The sequence below is a fragment of the Ptychodera flava genome, chromosome 7 (assembly GCF_041260155.1).
Source record: "Ptychodera flava strain L36383 chromosome 7, AS_Pfla_20210202, whole genome shotgun sequence".
Taxonomy (NCBI): domain Eukaryota; kingdom Metazoa; phylum Hemichordata; class Enteropneusta; family Ptychoderidae; genus Ptychodera; species Ptychodera flava.
The window spans coordinates 37,973,982-37,993,962 of record NC_091934.1 but is presented as its reverse complement, the minus strand read 5'-3'; the positions used below and the strand labels follow the sequence as shown (position 1 = coordinate 37,993,962).

The window sequence follows — 19,981 nt, the reverse complement described above, 5'->3', positions numbered from 1 at the left end:
GACACCAGTAAATATTAAAATTTAATTTTTCATATTTTTTTTACATATTTGAATTTAATAATAATTGGATAGTATTTATATTACAAATTATTTATAATATGTTGACACTATTTATTGTAAGATTTGTACGGCAGGATTTGTAAATAAAATTTGTTTTTATGATTTTACATGGGTTTATATATCAAAAAATTATTTAAAATTCTTTCAAATTTCAAAATGTGATTTTTCAAAAAGTACTTCAAATACAGGAAAATTGTGCCGTACAAATCTTATCTGTAACCTTGTTAATAGGCTGTAAAAATTCCATGTCCATATCTCATTTCAAAGTTGGATTAAATTGGTATACAATTATGTAGGAAAACTGTTATTCTGTCAAAAATGTTGAAAACAAGCCATATTTGCACCCCTCTTTTGAAGTCATAGAGCAGTTTGTTTGGTTAATCTCACTTTTGACACCTCTTTGACACTCAAAGAATCTAAAAATGCATTTACAATAGCAGTCACTCACTCTGAATGCCAGCACCGCCTTGTCAAACTTTCCTGAAAAACAGCAAATAATGACTTTCCCTTTTCAAACATTTTATTAAAAGCTAGGGGACCTCTACCATAGTTAATACACTAAGGACTCCCCAACTTCTTCTTATTTAGTCAGTTTTTCAGAAGTTTTGACAGGCTATAACTCTGCGATGCCTTTGTGCCCAAATGTCTAGTTTTTTTTATTCCACAGAGAATGTTGACTACTTTTATATTTTAATAGTTTTGATGAAATTTATAACTGACGCTCTAGCCTTTCCAACCACCTTAAGGTTATTAATTTACTCTATGTCAAAAAAGGTAGCGTGTATTTACCTGAGACTTTTGATAAGCTGTAATCATGCCATGAATTTCGACAGCTCCAGTTTTATCGTTGGTATCAGCCATATTTGGTCCCTTAGAGCGGACTAATATTCTATAAGCAGACAAGTGGTGAAATTGAACATTCGTGAAAAAAATCGAGTGGTTGGAAAATTGGACTGAAGGATACGGGAGTAAGGGAGTATTTCATTTCTGATCTTAAAAAACGACTTGAAAGACGTAGCGGATGATACAGAGTTTAACGTATATTGATCTACAGAGTACAGTAAAACCAAACAAACTGCAAAGATGAACAACTGTCTTATTGTTAGAGGATGGTGAGTTCGAGACTCCAGCACGGTGTTGTGCCCCTGAGCAAGGTACTTTACTCCTCGCTGCTCTACTGGGTAGTGGGTTATGGGTATCTCATGCTCTAATTTGGCCAGCCTGTTGGATGAGTAGTAACAATTGAAAAAAAAATGACAAAAAATTGCCACGAAACCAAATCGGGTAGATAAAGGATACCAGAGATAAGCGATGGACGAATCGATGATTATGGTCTGTTTTACAATCATAGTCAAACGATAAGGATGTGTCGCTGATCTAGCATTTGAAGAATTGAATCTGTGTATTGATGGTGTTTACCTTGCCATACTCTGAGTTTTTTAACCATATTAATCAAGTTCACATGAACTCGCGCCAGATAATTTCATTGTGTTCTGTTCTGATTTTACCGTTTAGGACTCTGAAATACTGAATACTGTGGAGTTAATGATGCTCTTACAGTCATGCTTTTTTTGAAAGTCGAAATGTGTTTCCCCGTAGAGTTTACACAGGAATGCCAATGGCAGCCATTTTGAATTCCAACTTTCGGTAAATACTCGGCAATTTGTTCCTCTATCGTACCAATATTCACACGATGGCAGATACAGATTATTCTGGAGTATAAAGGAGAATGGTTAAAAAGTTTCCTTGGGGAAAGTTTGTGCAAAAGTTTAAATCATTCAGTTTTGAGGCGTGTGGTACCTTAAAATGCGGTAAATGGGAAGATGCATGTACAGTGACACGCAAGAAATCCTAGTGCAGGTCGTGTATAGTTGTAGGAGTAATTGATAGCACGCTGTTTGAGAAATTTGATTATTCTGACAGGTTACGTCAAGAAGACAGAATTTTGACGAATTTACCTGTCACCGACCCTTGGCACAGTTTTTATCTAACTCTATTGGCGTAAACAAATGCAAACATATTTACATACTGATTCTTTCCTATGTACTTCACGAATTCCTGGCACTGGGACTTGAACAGAAACTAGCTGCCTGCATGCACTGCAATATCCGATCAAGTTTCAACGTCTCCAAATATCGGCAACATTTCGCTTGATGGTGTTTAAGTTAGTTTGCATAATTTTCATTGTTGGCTTGTAAGTTTTGCATCCACTATGAAGCAGATGTGACCTGTCACGTACAATAATACTCAGTATTATATCTACCTCTGATGAACGTTATGCAACTCAAACTTGGTCTGATAAACCAGTGCGTAAAGCGTGTGCAATGCAATGAATACCTGTCTTATAGCTCACGTAATCTCTTCGTTTACAGAAATAGTAAACGAAATAATCTTTGAGATTGTCCAGATATGGCAACTCTGCCAGGCCTTTGACAGGATATCATATTAAACCATTAAAGAACCATCGAATCCGTCGCGCACTCTGTTACACTGCAAGTATAATTCTGGCATTAAGGCATTAATTTCAGTTATGATGGAGTGCTTGAGAAATCAGCCGTGATATTTAAGGTTATATAACGTCTACAATACATATATAGCATATATAAATCTGCTGAGTGGAAATCATAGATACAGATCGCCAACGTACCTTGGATACAGTGTTTACATTGGTCGTATAGGTGCCCCAATCGACCTTTCAGCACAATTCCGACGACCCTGCCCTTTAGGCTGCGTTCACAAGTAACGGTGGGGGTGGGGGTGGGGGTTGGCTTGGGAAATCATGATTGAAATCTTATTTTTTCGGATCCTCCCCCCAACTAAATGATCAAAAATGTTCAACTATCGTAGCCACATATGTACGCGCCGAAGTAAAACATAAATTGCGAAGTTCTGCTCGCAATTGTTCAACACTCCCTGTTTGTCACTCACATTATTATTCTGTAGTGCAGTGTGTACTTTAACAAACATGTATTTCAAGATACTCTGTGTCATTTTTAGGTATTGTTGACTGTTCTGTGCACAAGCCCATCTACATACCCATCACCTACTATTTGTTTGCTTGGTGGTGTCATATTGGCACCCCGCTGTAGTGGTTATAACAATGTCGTCAGCTGTTTGTAGAGCTACATTCCTAGGAAAGTTCTTAAATTCATTGATTTTTTTAATTTTGATTTGTAGAGTACAAGCAAATCAATATATCGTAAGACTGCTGTCAGGGTGTGTAAAAAATAACTACAAAAATGATTTTGATACAAAATACGATGTTGAAAAAAATCAAGTTTAACATACCTACTGATCATTCATATCTGTGTTGAAGAGAGCCAAAATATTTTCAGGTCCCCGTCCCCATACGCGCAGCAAAACGTTCAAGTACCCCCAACCCCGGAACTTTTCGAATCCCCCGAATTCCTCCAGCAATATGCAAGACATTATTTCTGTGAAATACGCAAAGCTGTGTCATCTTCATCTATATGAGAGACGTTTTTTTTAACTCCGTTTTTAAAATAATTTCGATGGCTAAAATAGGCTTGCCATTGTTTTGCTGTTTGTGAAATTGTTTATTAGACTGTAAGCTGATACGTGATGTATTTAGTGTTGCGCAGGACATACGTTATCTTCACTTCAATTGATTTCCATGGTTTTAACAACTTTTCAAGTGGCAAGTTTTCTATGAACGGCAAGATAAAGTGAATAGAATTTGACCCCGAAATGAATTTCAGCGAAAATAAACTTCTCCACAGTATGTACACCACTACACCTCAGCTACTGACAATTCTCACTGAACTCTTGTAAAACGTCTCTCAATAATGTACTTAACACATTCAGAATTTATGCTCATTTTAAAATCAGCAAATGTAAAGTACCACCACCCCTAAAGAAAACGTTGCACAATGTGACCCCTCTACCGGCAAACTCGTCACATATGAGCCTAATTGCTCTGGCCCACGCCCTAATTAAATTTGAAAGCTCCTTCATAACATTTGATACGAACGGCTGTGGATGAAAGCATGAACGTACGTCAGTTATCTGTCTCCGGCCAAGAGTCAAATACACAGAGGTATGTGTTCAGGTGACACTTGTCGCTGACTTTTGATCTTACCTTGCTACGTAGGTAGTTGGACTGCGCTGGGTTTCCCAACACTCGGAGCGTCGATCTGAACCTAGTAATAGTATTGTTTCTTCAAAAGTGACCTGGGTTCTAATATCGATATGATTATCTTTTTGAGATCAAAGTGTTGGTGATTGGTTAGTTTGAACTAACGTCACGGTGGATAATCTGTAGATTTGTCTCCCACTGATTGATTGTTTTACTAGGGCTGGACAAGTCGAGCGCTTGTATAATCAAACTCGGCCCTCCATGTCCATATCGTGGAATTGTAACTCGTGTCGACTTTGGGCTGCATTCACAAACACCTATGGAGGGGTATTGATGGGGGTTTGCTTGATAATATCAAAGCTATGTGAGGGCACTTTACTTGAAAGAATTTGGAGACTGAGTCTTAAAGCAGGGACTCAAAACAAAACCGTCTCTGATTGATTTGTAATACGTGTTGGGTTGTCAATTTAAGCTGTAACGTTTGGCTGATTTTGGGTGGTTTTGTTTTGAGTATCCATTGCAGTTTCGTTTTCAACTCCCAGAAGTGTGATGAAAAGTCCAACACAGCCATACGTATATAGTCAGCAATCCATTTGTCATCAATGGCAATGATTACGGTCTTTACACATGCATATACAAAGTATTTGCCAAACAGAATACTCTTGCATGCTGTGGGAAGGAGAACAAGAAACTGAAGTCGATGCACAGAATAAAACACACTTGATTGCCAAAAGGTACAATTGCATCCAGTTTTCCTTGACAGGTTAGGGTTGTCATCATGTTCCCCAACATTTCTTATGTTATTGCAAAAGGGACAATAGCTGTGATGTTTACATTCATTTATAGCTTGGCTTGTAATTGTACAGTGAAACACAATCGGAACTAATTTTGGATAATTCGATGGTGAAGTAATGTCGATCTAATCTACAAATGTAATCTCATCTACTTTTCTTTTTAAATTACACACTTCTTTTATGAGCACTTTGTAACATTAAGCTATACGGCACCTAACACTTTTGAGAAATTCAAAAAATATGAAAATCCAATTATCCCAATTTAGTTCCAATCGTGTTGTGAGCACTATTACTATTTATCACGCTACTTATTACAGCTAAAAGTCAATATTCGACAACACTTACATGTAAATACAAATAAATATACTTACACATAGCTGATATAACAAGTTTTATTAGGGAAAATATTTAATTCTTTACCTGTAGACTACCATGAGAAGTGAAATAATAATTTTGGGTGAAATTCCAATATCACATTTTTGTCCACATGTGAATTTTCAAATACCCTACTTAAATCAAGTACATTTGTATCAATCGCCAAACACTTATAAAAGAACAGGTTTATTAAGTTTAGTATTGTAAAATAATTATACAGTTTTCTCATAGACTCCTATGTAAAGTGAATCAATTTTTGTGATGAAATTCCAAAATTAAATTTCTTGTACACATACGCACTTGTAATCACCATATTCTAATCAGGTACAGTTATGTCAATTATCCAATGTCTATTATGCACAAATAATGCAAATTTTATAGTGGGAAAAATTATTCTCAATTTTTGTCATTGAGCATGGACATTTTTTGTGAAAATCCAAAATCAAATTTCTTTATACATATGCACTTGTAACCATCCTCTTCTAATCAAATACATCTATGTCAATTGTCCAACATCTATATATACACAAGTACAGCAAGTTTGATAATGGAAAAAATTATTTGCAGTTTCCTCATTGACGCCCTAGTATAGTTGATGAACATTTGGCGGTAAAATTTTAAAATCAAATGTCTTGTACACATATGAAGTATAACCATCCTATTCTAATAAAGTACATTTATACCAATTATCCAATGTCTATGTTATATATTGGGAAAATATTCTCGGTTTTGTCATAGACTCCCTAGCATAGTGAATGAACATCGTTGATGAAATTCCAAAATCAAATTTCTTGTACACATATGCACTTGTTACCACTCTATCCCAATCAAGTATATGTATATCAATTATCAAACATCTATAAATGCACAGATATTGCTTTTTATATTGGAAAAAATTGTTTTTAGTTTTCTCAAAGACGACCATGTATAGAGAATCAACATTGTCGATGAAATCCAAAATTCAATTTTTGTTGTACACACATGCACTTTTACCTGCCACTTCACTTCAGGCAAAGTAAATTTACATGAATTATCAAAGATATGTAAATCTAGAGATAGAGCTTGTTTTTAATTGGGAAAATGTTATACTTGCCAATTCGACTTCCATGTATTATTGCTGTTTTTGGACGAAGCACTATAATATCTGCCACATTTTTCCATGCAAAAAGCAAAAATTACACCAAAGGCCTCAAAAACACAATAAAATGCATTAAATGGGTGAAAAGAAAATTTCGAACACAAAAAGGCTACTCTTAATCAGAGCCTTCATTACAATATTTCATAGAAAGATTGGTTAGTAAAGTTTACCATTACTATCGCTAACGCTCGAGAAGGAAAAGCCGAGTCAACTCAAAGAATTATCCAACCAGCCCTTTACCGGAGTTCTTGCAATCTTTGGAGATTGCAGCCAAGATTGTTTTCAGCTCTCCAGCCTTGCTCCTCAGTCAATATGGATAGATCTCCATATTAAATCAGAAGCGTTATCTATACTACATGTTGCCACTATCTTCACATCTTAAGCATCCTATTTCCTTTAACATCTCTCCAGCCCTTGCTAAAATTATCTTATTTCCGTGTAAACTGTCTGTGCACTTGGCCTTGAAATCGGAGAATCCAGTTTTCTCCAAAAACTGTCTGTATTCTCTGAGTGACCGTTCCTTACCTTCGCATACCACAAGGATCGACATACATCTCTCTCCAACTTGAACAGGACCTGTTTTCTCATCATTGTACATACTTTCAACAACGAGAATAGCGCCACCTACAGATTCCAAAATTCCAATATTAACATTTCTACTTCAAAGTGAGTATCACATATATAATATATATATATATATATATATATATATATATATATATATATATATATATATATATATATATATATATGTGTGTGTGTGTGTGTGTGTGTGTCATGTATGGATAATAATATATACATACAAAATGTGTGTGTAGTATACAAAATAACATATATTACTTAACTTTCACGCATCTTGCAATCTTCAGACAGACAGAACTGTATATATATATATATATATATATATATATATATATATATATATATATATATATATATATATATATATATATATATATATATATATATATATATATATCGCTTAGGCCGATCATGTGTAATGCACGTGTTCGATATGAACTGTGCTTAGTTTTCACAAGTCGCTGATAAAATTGAGATCTGGTCCGGGCTAAACTACATTTGTCGACAGGAACACTAGACGATACAAGACGAATCATTTTAGGAAGTATAATACCAGACGCATGAGTTTGATATTGTATGTAGAATAAAAAACAAAGGTAACAAGCACTGAAATGGTGATAGAGCTTTTACCTTGACTGGTGTTTACTACTTACATGTAAGCGCTTCGTCTCCCTTTCGTCAACCCAGGCAAATTGAACATTGCAATCACAAAGGCGATCAAAAGTGTCACAAAATTATTTCAAGCTTGAAATTTTATCGGATTCAGAACGTACCTGGCTTCAATGCAGAATGTACTCTTTGAAGAAGTCGAATAGTCTTATCATCCTGCCAACTATGGAAAATCATTGAGAAAACATACAGATCTGCCTCCGGCAACTCAGCCACAAAAAAGTCTCCGGCCAAAAATTCCACGTTCAGCTTTCCAGCATCATCGGGTCTAAAATGATTGGATACCTTGACAACCGATGGCAATTCCAGCACTTTGATCGACATGCTCGGATAGGTTCGGCTCATTTCGTAAGCCAGAGCGCCCCTTCCCCCTGACGAAAATAAAGGATAGCGGACGTAAGTGTCTAGACGAGGCAAAATGCCTAAGGGCCGCGTTCAAAAAAGTGGTGAGGGGGGGGGGCTGGAGGAATTCAGGGGGGGATTCGAAATTTTTGGGGTAGTCGAGGGGGGGACTTGAAAGTTTTGCTCTGCCTATAGGGGGGGACCTGAAAATATTTTGACTCCCAACATTTTGATGTCGTCCAATGGTTCTAATGTTAGTAATAATTAAACAAAATCTAGAACCGTTTTGTCATATTTTATGTCTTTAATCTCGAAAAAGTCTAAAATGTATGAATGCCATTAAATTTTCGTAGAACAAGTTGGCCTTGTAATGGGGCAGGAGCTACAACTGTTGATAATTTTTCAATATTTCTATGCAATGTATCAAACACAGTTTCTTGGTGTCTCTCTACAGCATGCTGCTGAAAAACACAATATTCAGTTTGTCAACAAAGCCCGTTTGTCTAAATATTGGTGATAATTGAATGATGCAAATGCACGGTACACGTAGGCTGTGTTGGCAAGCTGAATACTGGATAGCTCAACATTCTGTAGGAGTAGAACAAGAACACAATTGTATAAACTGAACAAAAATATTGTCAAAATAAAAAGTTAATACAACTACTGCCCTGCTACTACATACTGGCAGTGACAGTGATACATGTAGCTCTGACTCTGATGTAGTTTAAGAAGAGTTTCGGTCATAGGACACTCAATTGACAGTGAAACATACATCTACTTGTACACAAGATCCAGCCAGAGAGCAACACATAGAAGACTAGGGGACTAACAGTTACCATGGATATTTGAATTCTGGCATATGAGAAGAATCAAATATTAGAGAAAAAAGATGGGTCACCATACTTGATCTTATACAAATGTACGATGAAAAGTCAGTTTTTCTAAAATCACTTAAAATCAATATATAAAACCATTCATTTCAAGTTCATGCAGTGAATGAAATTTTCACATCTCATTGTACCAATAACACAAAAGTAAAACTTTGAACAGTAAGGACTCTAATTTAAATGGAAATATGTGTGACTAAATGGAATCTTTTATTTTTTATCAAATTTGCCATTATTACACCCAAAATTTCTGAGATTAAAACATTAATTTCATGAAATATTTTAACCTTCCAGTATTGTCAATTTTGTAAAACATTTTATAAGTGGCATCTAAGTTGTACATATGTCTTGTATTTTTGAGGGTATCGAGGGGGGGACTTGAAAATTTTTGAGGGGATTGAGGGGGGATCTAAAAAAAATAAGATTTCAATCGCGATTCCTCCAGCCCCCCCCCCCCTCACCAGTTTTTTTGAACGCGGCCTAAGTGACTGCTAATTGTGGTGTAAATGGTGATATAAAGTGATATAACCTTATCAAGCAGAAAAAGGTCTCTGTAGCTCGTACTTTCAACCTAACATTTAGATACATAGACGATGTTATTTCATTGAATAACTCTGAATTCAGTAAATATCTCGCTGTGATTTATCCTCCAGAATTGGAGATTAAAGAAACTACAGAAACGGCCTCTTCTGCTTCATATCTGGACATTTTACTTGAATTTGACTCCAATGGTCACCTTTCTACTAGGCTATATGACAAGAGAGATGATTTCAACTTTAGTATAATTAATTTTCCACACCTCATCAGTAATATTCCACTCTCACCTGTTTATGGGGTATACATTTCCCAGCTTATACGATATGCAAGAGCATGCAGTTCATATGGTGATTTTGTAGAGAGACATGGCCATCTCTCTTTCAAACTGTTAAATCAAGGTTACACCAGAGCAAGACTTGTCTCTACATTCAAACGCTTTTTTGGCAGGTATCGCAAGCTGGTAGATAAATACAATATCTCTCTTCGACAAATGATCACTGATGGCATCGGTGACATTGGGCCTTAGTTAGTGACCACTTCCTATCTGACTTACAGATTGATATATGGCGGGTGCCACATGTGGGGCAGGATGCGCTTACTATTTTCGAAACACCTGACATCACTTCTTGGTCTTTTGGCCAGAGGTCCATATATCTTTCTTTCATGAATTTGACTTTGTTTGTACCGTCTATTTACTGTCTGTTCTGTGCTGTTTTGTGTCTATGTTTACAACTATTGTCTTACAAATTTTGACCTAGTGTTATTCGATTATGGATTGGTATGATTGCGATTATCATAGTAGTCACTTCAAGTATTTGGACAAGGTTAGCATTTCAGGCATTATGTCAATAGCTCGCTACACTGAGAATCATGAACGATTAGACTTGTGAAACGACATTTCAATAATACTCTATTATATTATATTATATTATATTATATTATATTATATTATATTATATTATATCTAAGCAATGATATAATATAATATATTATATAATAATATATTATTATATTATATTATATTATATTATATTATATTATATTATATTATATTATATTATATTATATTATATTATATCTAAGCAATGATATATAATATAATATAATATATTATAATAATATATTATATATGATAAATATGATAATATATGAAATAATGATATGTATGATATGATATGGATATGATATGATATGATATGATATTACATTATATTATACACGGACAGAGACACCACTTGACAGACAGAGACATATATATATATATATATATATATATATATATATATATATATATATATATATATATATATATATATATATATATATATATATAATATATATATAAACACAAATTACTTCAAGTATAAGGTAATGAATTTGTTACTTAAGTTTCATGCATCCTGCAATCCTCTGTCTGAGGATTGCAGGATGCATGAAACTTAAGTAAGGATTTCATTACTTTGCACTTGAAGTAATTAATATCTGTGTACTGTTATTTCCCACGAGGACCATATATATATATATATATATATATAATATTAGATATATATATATATATAATATATATATATATATATATAATATATATATATATATATATATATATATATATATATAGATATATATTATAGATAGATAGATAGATAGATAGATAGATAGATAGATAGATAGATAGATAGATAGATAAGTGCGCAGATGTCCTCATGGGAAATAACGGTGCTTACTGTGCTCGATACTAAGAGCAAAGCGTTTTTTTAATCATAAAACAAAGATAAGTTTGATATGAATGAGAAAAAAAGACATGGAAAAATAATGAAATACCAACCCCCAAAGTCACAAACAGCTCTGAATGAAGAAAGGTCAAAGGTTGATACAACAGCCTTGGACGCTAATAGCGCTAACCCATGCATTCCGCCGATGAATTTCACCACTCCGGCCTCACCCTCGTAAAATTTTTCAAAATGCCCGCTGCTAGTGACACCAAAGGTTCTTGCAAGTTGATCTTTTCCTTCTCGCACAGCGTGATCGAGATTTGCCATCAACGGATACAAATTTATTTTTTGATGCTGGACAAATCCCCTCAATGAGGTTTTTGCACCAACGGTGAGATACTGCGAGGCTGCCTCAGTGTTCCAGTACAAAGCTAAAAGGAAAGAATGATTAACCATTAAAGTTGACATTTAAGTTCAGGGTGATCTTTTGACAGACCATAGTCTCAAACTATTTTTGAAAAATCTTTGAATAGGTGCATTACTCTGATTAACATGTAAGGTGGAGCCGCATGTTGCCAACAGTTTTTTCAAAGCAATATTTCTCGAAGATGAAACGAAAACCCCGTCATACTATATATTTTCAAAAAGCAGAGACTCTTAAGTTTAGTATGGTAGCAGTAGTTTTCTCGAAGGATTAATTGGGTGTATATTTGGATTAAAAATCTCAATTTTGGTGTTAATGATAAATATTAATTTAAGTCAACAACTTGACGCTATTTTCTGAAATTTAATATATCACTTGAAAGAAGAGTATATATAGAAAAAAACGACTATTTTGTTTTGTATTATCTATCCTCATTCTAAAATGGCATGGGTTGAAAGACTGACACTCAAAAAGGGGATTAAAATCATGATTAGCAAAATTACAATGCCTCTTATTCATAATGTAAGAATTTTAATACCAAACAAAATCGTCGTTTTGTTAATAGCATTTAAAGAACATATTGTGAAAATTTCAGAAAATTGGACAGAGCCAGAGTGGAGTTAAGGTTCCAAGACAAGAAATTTACCATGTTAAACCAACAATTCTCTAGTGTTTAAGCAGCTCAGAACCCCCATAAATTGTATATTTTCGGAAAGCCTAGATATAGGGGAACATTTTGGTTACCATAGTGTCACCATTGTTGACATAACTATCACGTGACAGGTAATTTGCTAACCTTTCAAAAATCGGTTTTCCCTATGTCTTGTTTCAATGCTTTGAGATATGTGGCTGAAATTTGTATGAGTGCAGGCTGTCCTAAGGGTCTTCAAAAGTGTGTCTCAGAATTTTTTTAAACCTTCTACAACAGTTTTTATGCCAGAAAAACTTCCAGAGCAGTGAATTTAAGCGTAGTTGATTTCTTTAAAATTGTGCTCCAAAAAAACTAAGCAAGATATAAAAAATCTGAGACACATTTTTAAAGAGCGTTGTGACAGCTTGCATTCCAGCAAGTTTGAGTCAGATATTTTGAAGTATTGAGACAAAACATAGGGAAAACCGTTTTTTGAAAGGTTATGCAAATTACCGTGTCACGTGATAGTTATGTAAACAATGGAGACACTGTGGTTACCAAAATGTTCCCGTATATCTAGGCTTTCAGAAAATGTATACTTTACAGGGGTTCTGAGCTTATTAACCGTTAGAGAATTGTTAGATTAAAAAGCTTGAAATTAAGGGAAGAAAAAAGAGAGGAAATCGGGTGATTTGCATACATTTACATAAATTGACACTTCTTTATCACGCAACTTATAATTGCTTGACAAGCTAAAAGTTAACCCAACCAATATTTTAATCTTGGGTTAGGAAATTAATTAAACTTGAATGAATATTTTCAAAAAAATGATTTTTGAGCAAAGTACGCTGTGTTGGGTTAAACGACAATTTAACTACATTAATTCTCTCTCTCTCTCTCTCTCTCTCTCTCTCTCTCTCTCTCTCTCTCTCTCTCTCTCTCTCTCTCTCTCTCTCTCTCTCTCTCTCTCTCTCTCTCTCTCTCTCTCTCTGATGCTACATGCTCTATTCAATAGGCTTAAAATGGATTACCATTTTTGTCAGGATCGAGAGATTTACTTAGAAGATGCAGACTGACGCAGCTATTTAGAAGTCTTTCCATGGCATCAACATCAGTTGACAGTTCAGTCGCCAGTCGCCTAGCTGTCTTCTTCTGTTCACCATCTCCAGCCAGAGCGTCAAAGACGCCAAGCTCGCTGGCCGCGAACAGGATCTGTAAAAATGTGTATGTTAAGGTAGTATGCACCTCGAAAGTGAAAGACTTAAACTTTTGCTCTAACTTTCCTCAAAGAATCTTTCAATCATTCTCTTTCAAAATCAAGAATAAAAATAGGGGGTCACCATGCAAATTTTGGTACTCAAGAAACAAATTACCCAAGATTTACCGATGTTAGAAATTCAAAATGGCCGCCATCCCTGTGTTAACTCTATGGAGAAAAATAAAAATTATAGAATTTCAAAAAAACTAAGCCGGTGAAAAGAGAATAAAAATAGGGGGTCACCATGCAAATTTTGGTACTAAAGAAACAAATTACCCAAGATTTACCGATGTTAGAAATTCAAAATGGCCGCCATCCCTGTGTTAACTCTATGGAGAAAAATAAAAATTATAGAATTTCAAAAAAACTAAGCCGGTGAAAAGAGCTTTAAAATGAACCCCCACATGTGGTATATCAGAAGAGAATTGTAAAAGTTTGAGAGTCCGAATGTCTGTCCCCGTAGCGTTCTACCTTAATGTTGTCATGGTGAGTAAAGATTTATTGTTCCTACAGTGCAATTCAATGGCTTTCTCAATGAAATCTCAAGTTCAAGGAAACACGTAAAAATATCAAGTGCAATACGGAATGATTGTCGGTATTACCGTGGACGAAAACGACAATTCTCCGCTCTGTGTTAAATTTATCTCCGTGCTGTGTAAAAAGCTCCGCGCTGTGTTAAACTTATCTCTCCGCGCTTTGGAAACGCAGATATCTGTTGGCGGGGTAGCGTGCGTCGCTATGCGGGTCATCAAAAGGTCAACCCCACTACGGTGGAAACGCAGCTATCTGTTGGCGGGGTTACGTGCGTCGCTATGCGGGTCATCAAAAGGTCAACCCCGCCACGGATAGCTGCGGGCCAACTAGCGGCGAAAGTGGGTCCATTACGACCACACCACTTGTGTCGGAACTTTGAACGGCAAAATAAACCAAAGTGAGTGTAATTCAGTAATTCGGCTGATTTTCCAAGGAGTATTCAAGATTTTTACTCTGACCGGCCGTGACGCTATTCACGTTTGAACGCGCGACGTCCTTATTAGCATATCAATAGAAGTCAAAGTACGCTACTGGAGTGAAAATCTTGAGCACTCCTTGGAAAATCAGCCGAAATGCGTAACGAGCCAGAGATTTTGTTCACAAAAGAAGTTAGGGAATGAGCAATAATTAGAGGTTATAAACAGCAAGCGAGGGTATTTGGTTGCGGATATAAGACCTTTTGGGTGAAAATTAGCATATTTGGCGAAATAATCACCGAGCGAAGCGAGGTGATTATTTCAGGTGATTATTTCATCCAACTTGAAGAATTTTACTTCAAAAAACGCTCAAAAACTTTTAAAAATTATGTTGTTGTTACGTAGCCTCCACTGATTACAGAAACTCTTCATTTGTTGGTTCGTCAAGCTGCACTAGACTAAATTTAACAATCAAAATCAATCTCAAGCCATAGACTTGTTCGACATTATGGCGCGTTAAGCTCTCAAGTTGGCGTTCGACTCTTGCGCGAGCTCAAAAATGTTACGCGGCGCGCAGGTCTTCTTGTTGAAAATATAAACCCCGGCTCCAGCCAATCAGATTGCCGGATTCCAGTTAAGCATATTATAATCAGAGTTCAGGCAGGTACAGGTCATTTTATTGAATTACACTCACTTTGGTTTATTTTGCCCTCCAAAGTTCCGATACAAGTGGTATAGTGGTATACATCTAATATTTACCCCCAATCTGACAAGTATGGTATCGTCTAGTATCGAAGTAAGAGTCGGATTGGGGAAGTCGGGCCTGTCAAGATCTGTGAGGTCACCGTGGTAAAATCTCTGATATATATATTGGATATTTACCGGCGATTTGAAAGTCAAGAATCGACCAGAATCGATATTAGAGTCCCGAAATCGCAGATAAACATTGGCAATTTTACAAAGACCAGACGTGCCCGAGACACAAGGCAAGTCATTCCAGTATCTATATTAGAGTCCCAAGTTCCAATAAATATGAAATAAATATCTGTGATTTCACAGACCCGGCGTGTCATGACGCAAGGCAAAGTCATTATAGAATTGTCTAGTATCGATTATTAGGGTCCCAAAAATCGCCGATATTTATCAGCCTGAGGTAAAATATCGGCAATTTAGCAAACCTGGCGCGCCGCAACAGAAGGCAAGTCCTTCTTGTGTCGTCTAATATCGATATTAGACCCGATATATAGATTGTTATGTAGGACAGAAATATTTTGGATGCCAAACTTCGAAACTAGAAAGTAAATGTCCGATATTTAAAACATTGTGCAAAATTGCGCCTTCATAATTGTGATGTGACCTTGATGGCCATTTGCCTTGGTCGCCTGTAAAGAATACATTTTTATGATTCGTCTTTTAACGTGGGTGTCGACATTTCAGTATTTTTCTCTTCATCAGTTGCCCAGATGTTTTGTATTCCCTTTTTGGATTTGATGATAGTCATCTTCCCTCAAAGAGAAGAAGCCTGAATCATTTTTGAAAGAGTCAACTATTGTAGTGACTCGATTTGCGTGTGATCTTGTGTTTGTGGTGCCAAAACTTATCCATCCCTGATCGGACTTCTGGACGCGTACCTTTCTCTTGTCGGGACATAAGCTTATTTCAACTTCAAGCTCACGCTTGTGCTCGTTTTCTCAATGTTAGAAATATTTGTTGTGAAAGGCTGTTTTAAGAAATAAAACCGTTTATGTGTTTGTGTTTAACCTTTCACTGATTTCATAATATGTTGTTTTTTTTTGCACTGAGACCAGTTGTCAAAACTTGGTTTTGATAGTCACCATCATTTGCTTTCCTTTAAATGAATTAAAAGGCACGAAACAGTTTGATGTTAGGATGTTGAAGTGGTGTCTTTTTATTTTTTGTAATCAAATGTTCTAGGCCCCCCTTAGAGCGGGTAAAAAATCTGCATTATATTTGGATTTGACCTGAGGATAGGACCAGTTGATTTTCTTCAGGGCCTGCGATTGTTTAAAGTTGCCGGCCCGCTTGGCCAGTGGAGATTTTGCGTGAGATTCACACATTGGTTCCAAGATGTTCATGTGTAGATGCTTCAACATGCAGGTCAATGTCACAAAATTAGCTGTGTTGATTTGAGAATAGCTCAGCCTTTGTTGAATATTTAAACAATACGCAGAAAAATCCTTTCTGATTGCTTGCTGTTCGCACTTTGGTTTCCAAGCATTCGTCCAAGAAATTTGCTGTTTTATATGAACTTGTTAAAGGTGTTATGTTTTTATCTCGTCGGTCTGGGGAGTGTACTCACTGCTGAGAGGTACTTTGAGATCTTTGACAAAGTAGAGACTCACAGAGTTGTTGGATGTCAATCGATGGTGGTTTAAGTGTAAAGTTTACACATCAGAGATTCCCAGCTACCTCCGAATGAAGATAGTGGGTGATCATTCCTTTTTAAAAGAAATCATAGCATCCTAATTAGATTAAATTAGTTAAGCCTCCAATCACTAATCAACTAGTATTTCTTGATTGGCTAAAATAATTAAAGTATCCTTCCCTTTGAGAAATATATTACTAAACCTCCTTTCATTGGGCATTGATGATATAAAATTTTACATAATCTGCACAGGTGACATCATCGTTATACAACATTTCCCTTATGTAATCGTCCCAGGGTCCTGTCTGGGATTTAGGTATTGATGATACAAAATCACTCTACTGCCTTGACAATAGATGTCACTAGTAAACGTTTCTACCTGTATCCTTGATACTTACTATAGGTATTAATGACGTAAATACATTGAATGTCCCTGACAACGGAGTTTTAACCAAGATGAAGGAAAGTTCGTAACGATCATTAACCCTAACACAGACTTGGAAAGTTCAGCCGTCTCGTTCACTGACCTTTATACAGATTCCGAAATTACAAAACAATATCAATACGCCAAAGAAATTTAGTCTGTAACAAAGGTACAGGTTTTTTATCAACTTTATCCAAAACCCCAAAACTTTATTGTTCTCCATAGAGTTGGCACAGTGATGGTGGCCATTTTTAATGTTAAATATCGGTAAATTTTTGGTCATTTATTTCTCTAGTACCTAAATTTGTGCGGTGACCCCTGATTTTTATTCTTGATTTTGAAAGAAAATGGTGGAAAGAGTCATTGAGAAACGTTTGAAAAGGTTTTACACAGCGCGGAAATAAATTTTTTAATACACAGCGCGGAGATTTTCACACAGCGCGTATATTTTTAAACAGCGCGGAGATTTTTACACAGCCGGGATATTTTTTTAACACAGCGCGGAGCTTTTAATACAGCGCGCGGATTTTTTTAACACAGCGCGGCGATTTTTACGCAGCGCGGAGACAAATTTAACACAGAGCGGAGCTTTTAACACAGCGCGGCGATTTTTTTAACACAGCGCGGCGATTTTTACACAGCACCGAGACAAATTTAACATAGCTACAATTGCTATACTCTTCATATTTGGTTATATAGGTAACCTTATAGTGCTACATCCTTTGTATTGATTAATTATACACATATCTAATTTTGAGCTAGCCAATGAAACTAAAGGTCTGATTTTTGCTTGACAGGGGTAACAATGGGAGTATTTTTTTTTTTGCAAAGACGACATGTGACAAAATGACATTTGACGTTTGACTTCTTTTACAAACATATATTGCTTGGGCCTCGGCATCGCATGCTTGCAGCTATATTGTTAAACTATATTTTTCTGACCTGTTGTTCAGTGTTGGTCTATTCATAGCGTCTGTAGTCCATTATGATACTTCAAAACAAATCAAGATTTATTTTTTTCAAGCCCCTCCCTTCAGTCCAACACAATAGCGCTGTTCACGGTTACAGGTTTGTTACTAAATATAGCTGTACGCGCGCGACATCGGACACGCAGCTTGAAATGCGGACAAATTTTATTAATGTTGCATGCGTGGCTGTTTTTACAGCTTGTACTCTGAATTGTGAATATGTTTTTTAGTATTCATTGTTACACTAGCAGTCGCCCACTGAGATGTATTTTCGTTGTTCTTGCTGTTATGCTTAATTTTCAAAAGCGTAATCTAAAAATGCGGACAAATATAAATTTTTGCATATTGATATAATGAGAGAACAGTGACGTAAACTGTGAACGGCCCTATTCCGAATCTGCGTACCCTAATCATTTTCATGTGCCCCCTTAATTCACACTTCGAAGGTATTTGTGAACTCAGCCGAAAGGTCGGATATAAAACAGGAAATTTGAACTAATCGTGGGAAAAGTGTTTTCGGTCCTGAATTTGAAGGGTAAAATTTATGTCTCTGTCTCAAAATTTGTGAAAACGAGTAAATAGCTTACTTACCTGAGATCTTTTAAATCCAGTTATAATATCAAAAACTTCAGCAGCGGTCAGGTCAACGTTGCGATCGTCCATTTTAACGTCACTGTGTTGGACAGGCTAAGAGAGGGTTGTTTGACTCTTATGTGGGCTAACGAATAAAACGTGGTATAAATAAAGGATTATGGGCCATAATCTTGAATGAGAAGAAGGGTAGTTAAGGGTCGCAGTATCCACATAATTTCACAGTATTTATTTGTTTGTAGATCGAACCGCATGCATGACCGATTTTTGTGACCGATTTTCGTGACCGATTAGCACATTTAATTTGTCGTGGACACTTGAAAAGCTAATTTTCAAAATACATGTGCTTGAATAGAGTTTCTACCCAGAGGGCGAATCTACAAAAACTCTCCGTCACTTTGGTTTAAATTTAATGTCATCTTTTGATTGGGAATTGTCAAAAGCTCGTTGTGACCTTAAATGACATCAAAAATGCCAACTTTTTTGACAAGAATCTGTTAGAGGCATTTACGGTTAGATGTGCCAAACTATGCAGACTTGTGTTCAACCAAACTCTTCAGAAGGCCTATTATAGACTCAAAGGAGCTGCGTATAAGTAAAAAACTGCCTTACCTTCAGTTTCGGAATGGATATCAGCGACGTCCACAACCCTACAGACCTTTCTGTAAGCCCGGGTTATTCGGGTTATTCGGGTTATCCTGGGGTCAAACAGTGGTCCAATGAGAAAGGCTTACGGGTGCCTGGAGGCGTGTTCCTCTGTACCCAAAGGCTGTACGTTTATTGAATAACGACAGTTTGATCTCTTGTTTGTCATTCATGATTTTACAGATAAATCGTATTTTTCAGTGACTAATTGTGTACCATAGATTTTGAAAAATACAGCCATACACATTCAAACCCGGACAGAGTACAATTTCTTTTTTTCCATACGATTTCAAGCCTAAATGGCCTCAAGGCATTGTGGGATTGATCTTTAAAGTTTCCTTATCGAGAAAAAATTCGCATACCCTATGGTTAGAGATTGGCACAGAGCCATCCATGGATAGATGCTTACTATCTGCACAGTGAACTAACTGTAAATCACCTTTTGCCGGCAAAAGCTCTCTGGTGTCTTTTTATTTCCCTTTTTTGATTTCGAGAAAGTCATACTTGTTCGA

At 36.1% G+C, this 19,981-nt stretch overlaps 2 protein-coding genes across 2 annotated transcripts in view; both read right to left on the bottom strand.

Annotated features, from left to right (window-relative positions):
- The window catches only part of LOC139137470 (acetylserotonin O-methyltransferase-like), a 54,025-nt gene extending 49,826 nt beyond the window's left edge, over positions 1-4,199 (bottom strand). Inside the window, exons 1-2 of the mRNA XM_070705589.1 lie at positions 4,160-4,199; positions 850-949 (exon numbers count right to left, since the gene is read on the bottom strand). Of these exons, the coding sequence (XP_070561690.1) occupies positions 850-921 (72 nt within the window). The 5' untranslated portion in view covers positions 922-949; positions 4,160-4,199. The remainder of the gene's footprint in view (positions 1-849; positions 950-4,159) is intronic.
- Positions 4,200-5,325: 1,126 nt separating this feature from the next.
- Positions 5,326-19,575, bottom strand: LOC139137468 (acetylserotonin O-methyltransferase-like). The gene is made up of 6 exons (XM_070705588.1): positions 19,437-19,575; positions 18,825-18,951; positions 13,279-13,459; positions 11,306-11,623; positions 7,819-8,085; positions 5,326-7,087 (listed from the first exon to the last, which is right to left on the bottom strand). Exons 2-6 carry the CDS (start codon positions 18,894-18,896, stop codon positions 6,816-6,818), a joined length of 1,110 nt encoding a protein of 369 aa, XP_070561689.1. The 5' UTR covers positions 18,897-18,951; positions 19,437-19,575; the 3' UTR covers positions 5,326-6,815.
- Between the last annotated feature and the right edge of the window lie 406 nt (positions 19,576-19,981).

What these genes read in the sequence shown, in the direction of transcription:
- LOC139137468 (XM_070705588.1), bottom strand. Translation starts at nt 18,896, where the DNA reads ATGGACGATCGCAACGTTGACCTGACCGCTGCTGAAGTTTTTGATATT. An exon ending in CTGGATTTAAAAGATCTCAG is followed by an intron (nt 13,460 to 18,824) that starts GTAAGTAAGCTA and finishes ACATTTTTACAG; the next exon opens with ATCCTGTTCGCGGCCAGCGA. An exon ending in ACATTCTGCATTGAAGCCAG is followed by an intron (nt 7,088 to 7,818) that starts GTACGTTCTGAA and finishes TGGAATCTGTAG; the next exon opens with GTGGCGCTATTCTCGTTGTT.